The sequence below is a fragment of the Herpailurus yagouaroundi genome, unplaced genomic scaffold (assembly GCF_014898765.1).
Source record: "Herpailurus yagouaroundi ecotype Mexico unplaced genomic scaffold, PumYag 100, whole genome shotgun sequence".
In the NCBI taxonomy this organism is placed as follows: Eukaryota; Metazoa; Chordata; class Mammalia; order Carnivora; family Felidae; genus Herpailurus; species Herpailurus yagouaroundi.
This window is the reverse complement of record NW_024412391.1, coordinates 79,510,877-79,514,821: the sequence shown is the minus strand read 5'-3', so window position 1 is coordinate 79,514,821 and position 3,945 is coordinate 79,510,877. Positions and strand designations below refer to the sequence as shown.

General features: G+C 39.0%; 1 protein-coding gene and 1 long non-coding RNA gene across 2 annotated transcripts in view; one reads left to right on the top strand and one right to left on the bottom strand.

Annotated features, from left to right (window-relative positions):
- Window positions 1–2,943, bottom strand: part of LOC121028838 (uncharacterized) — a 28,028-nt gene extending 25,085 nt beyond the window's left edge. Inside the window, exon 1 of the long non-coding RNA XR_005789461.1 lies at window positions 2,721–2,943. This is a non-coding gene — a long non-coding RNA (uncharacterized LOC121028838). The remainder of the gene's footprint in view (window positions 1–2,720) is intronic.
- Window positions 1–3,704, top strand: part of FBXL13 (F-box and leucine rich repeat protein 13) — a 214,648-nt gene extending 210,944 nt beyond the window's left edge. The window contains exon 21 of the mRNA XM_040472848.1: window positions 3,353–3,704. Coding sequence (XP_040328782.1) covers window positions 3,353–3,539 — 187 coding nt within the window. The 3' untranslated portion in view covers window positions 3,540–3,704. The remainder of the gene's footprint in view (window positions 1–3,352) is intronic.
- Window positions 3,705–3,945: the final 241 nt, after the last annotated feature.

Genomic DNA, 3,945 nt, shown 5'->3' with positions numbered 1-3,945 from the left:
AGAAACAGGCTCCAGGCTCTGAGCCATCAGCCCAGAGCCCGACGCGGGGCTCGAACTCACGGACCGCGAGATCGTGACCTGGCTGAAGTCGGACACTTAACCGACTGCGCCACCCAGGCGCCCCAAAAGTGTCTTGTTTTGGCTGTCCTTTAAGATACAAAGAAATGGAATACACCCTTAAATAACTTAATACCTTATTAAACAAAAGGAAAACAATAAAGTTTATAATTATAAACAATTAATTCCATGAATTTATGTATTGGAAAGAAATTAATTCTATGATCAACTATTTATTTATTTATTTTTAATATAATTTATTGTCAAATTGGCTTACATATAGCACCCAGTGCTCATCCCAACAAGTGCCCTCCTCAAAGCCCATCACCCATTTTCCCCTCTATGATCAACTTTTTATAGAAGTTCAGAGGAGGAAGAGATTGGGTTTGGGTCTTTACAAGAGGTTGGATTGGTTTGAAGATTTGAAAGATGTTTAAATGGGCAGAGATGGGGTGAAGGGTAAGTAACAGTGAAGCTCTGTTGCCTAGGGTACTGCTTTACATTTGAAACTGATGGTGCCAATACTTTATGCTTCAGATTCCCTTAACATTTGGGATTATGCTACAGTAAGTACTTAAGGGAAAACAATCTCATGGAAAACACCTTTGTAGACATGTCAATCTCAACTCCACAGAATTGGAGAGGGAGAATAATCTTCAGAAGAAAGTGGGGACAGCTAAAGATAGAACACTATTATTACTGCATAATGAAGTCCTACTTATATAAAGATTATATAAGAAGTTTCAAATGTAGGACCACACTTTAAAAAAATTAAAACATCAACAGAATGCAAAACTTCATCTTTGATCATAAAGTTATCATTTTCAAATTTGAGAATAAGTATTTCTCTAAAGAGAAGACACTTGTTTGCCAAGTTTTAGTCCATAGGATTGTTGGCTCAGAAGTAGAAATTAGTATAACTTGCTTTTACTCACACTTGTTCTTTTAAACTTGTGTGGTTTGTTTTTAGGTTTTTTTTTGCTTTTAGTATTTTGTTTTGTTTTGTTTTTTGTTTAGTTTTGTTTTATGTGAGTGCAAATATAGAAACCAAAAAGTAATGTGGTAAGAGATGTGAGTGCAAATATAGAAACCAAAAGTAATGTGGTAAGAGATGGAATTAGCAATGCTTTGGTTGTCTCCCTGTTGAGTTTCGTTATAATTATTTTAAGACATCTAAAATTTGGTTCAAATGAAACAGCATTTTAAACAACTGATATATCTCAGCCTTTTACCAATGTCATTGTCCTGCCTGAACTCCTATAGCCACTGAGCACAAATTTAACTCAAAGCATATGGGTAATACCAGCTTCTTTATGTTTTAAGACTCTTGCAAGTAATAACTCAATGTAATATTTGTCAATAGTGGGCAAAGTATCTCCTTCATGGGCAACTATCATTACTCATTTCTGATCCTATAGAAGTTGCCAATTACTCAATTTTTTTAAAGCACTGGTCTCATTGTTCTACCCTCAAAAAGACATGTTTTCAAGTTAGATTTATTTATTTTTCTGATGCTGTAATATTATGATTTATGAGAAACATATTTTGGTCATTTAGATACCAATATATATTTGGTCTTCCTTCATGATTCCTGGCTCACAGCTCCCAAAACCCTTGGAATTTCCTGGGCAATAAGGGCAATGGGAACATCTTTTGTTATAATATTTGGTCTCATCCTCAGTTCCTGAAATTAGTTCAGAGACATAAAGATGAAAATAGGTGTCATGTTATTGATAACAAACTCCTTTCCACCACAACTGGGTTTGTGTTAATGAGGTAACTTTTGGAAAGCAGCTTAGGATGGAAGCTGGTTGCTAGGGGAACGAACCAACAACGAGCATGGGGGTGCAAATTTCAGACCCATCCCCTGATTTCTTGGGGAGGGAGAGAGGATGGAGATTAAATCAGTCATCAATGGCCAATGATTTCATCAAGCATGCCTACATAATGAAGTCTCCATAAAATCCTAAAAGGGTTTGGAGAGTTTCTGGGTCAGTGAATGTGTGTAGATTTGGGGAGTGTGCACCTGGAGAGGACATGGAAGCTCCTCACCCTTTCTCCACACCATGTCCTATATATCTCTTCCATATGGCTACTCCTGAGTTATACCCTTTTATAATAAACCAGTGACCCAGTAACCAACATGGTTCTCTGAGTTCTGTGAGCAACTTTAGCAAATTAATCCAATCCAAGAAAGGGGTACGTTGGAACTTCTGATCTATAGCTGGTCAGTCAGAAGCCCAGATGACAACCTGGACTTGCAACTGGGATCTAAAGTGGAGGGCAGTCTAGTGAGCCTGAGACTTGAACCCGTGGAATCTGATGCTATCTCTGGGTAGACAGTGTCAGAACTGGGTTGCATTGTAGGGCACCCAGCTGCTGTCTACGAATTGCTTGGTGGTGGGGGTGCCTGGGTGGCTCAGTCAGTTAAGCGTCCAACTTTGGCTCAGGTCATGATCTCTTGGTTTGTGAGTTCGAGCCCCAGGTTGGGCTCTGTGCTGACAGCTCAGAGCCTGGAGCCTGCTTTGGATTCTGTGTCTCCCCATCTATCGGCCCCTCCCATGCTCACGCTCTCTCTCTCTCTCTCAAAAATAAATAAATGTAAAAAAAAAAAAAAGAAAAGAAAGAAAAAGAATTGCTTGGTGGTGGAAACCCACACTCACCCAATTTAAAACTGGGGTCCAGAACAACCTTTAGATGCCTTCTTTGCTTTCTTCCTTATTTCTTCCTAAGAAAGGCAGAAATGATATTTTAATCATTTTGGTCGCTGACACCTTTTGAGAGTTTGATGAGTCACAAACCCTCTCCTCAGAAAAATGTATATTAGACACAAAACTGCATGAATTTTCAGGGAATTCATGGACCTCCCTGAAGTTCACCCACATATCCAACAGGGATCTGGGGACTCTGGGTTATGAGCTCCTGCATGGTGGACCTTTGCAGGTTGGCTGGTTAGGATACTCCCTCATCAAAGAAACTGGAAATAAGAGGCAGAGGACTCAAGAACACTAGAGAGTGCCCTCAGTGTTCCTACTCCATGACCATGCAGTTTCCTTACCCATTCACTGTATCTGTTAATCTCTGAACTGGCTGAACCAGAGAGCTATGAGCTACTCAAGCTTTGGGATCCTGAATATTCACATAATTACCCATACCCTCCCTCTCGGTAAGGCAAGATAGCTGTGAAATTCATTCAACTTGTGACAGTTCTTTTAACTCCAAATTTGCTCTAGTTTGAAAATTCTACACCAGTAATTACTTCTGCAACTGCTAATGCTAATCATTGTTATTGCAGGGAGGCAGCAAAGAGAATGTCATCTATAGTTCAGCAGCAGGAATATAACCCTGGTGACCCTCCACTTTGGTTTGGCTATGATTATGAAGGCAAGCCCCTTACAAGACAACATGAGATACCACCACCTAAAAATGTAGAATGGACAGTGACAGAGTCAACACACAGTAGTCAAGAGGAAGTAGTATGACCTTCAGCCTCAAGCAAGAAGAACAAAAAAATCTAGAACTTGGTAACTTCATTTGACGCAAGTATTTTCACTAGCTGGATCTCAACAGTGTGAACAACCAGCAAATCATCTCCTGATTTTTGTTCCAAATACAAACATTTCTAAATACATTATTAGTTCTTCTAATTGGTTTATTGTGGTTTTTTTAAAAGCCGAATGAAGTATTGCTACACTGTAAATTTTCCACTTAAATTTACCTTAATCAAACTGATAGTTTTGATGAGATTATCAAATCTAAGGTTACAGTCATATAAAACAACCCTGAGAGATGTGATGTTTTTGACAACCATTTAAAAGCTTTTCTTTACAAAAGAAAGCAGAGATAGCCATAGGAGTCAGAGTAGGAGTTTGAGCCAGGGCAATGGCT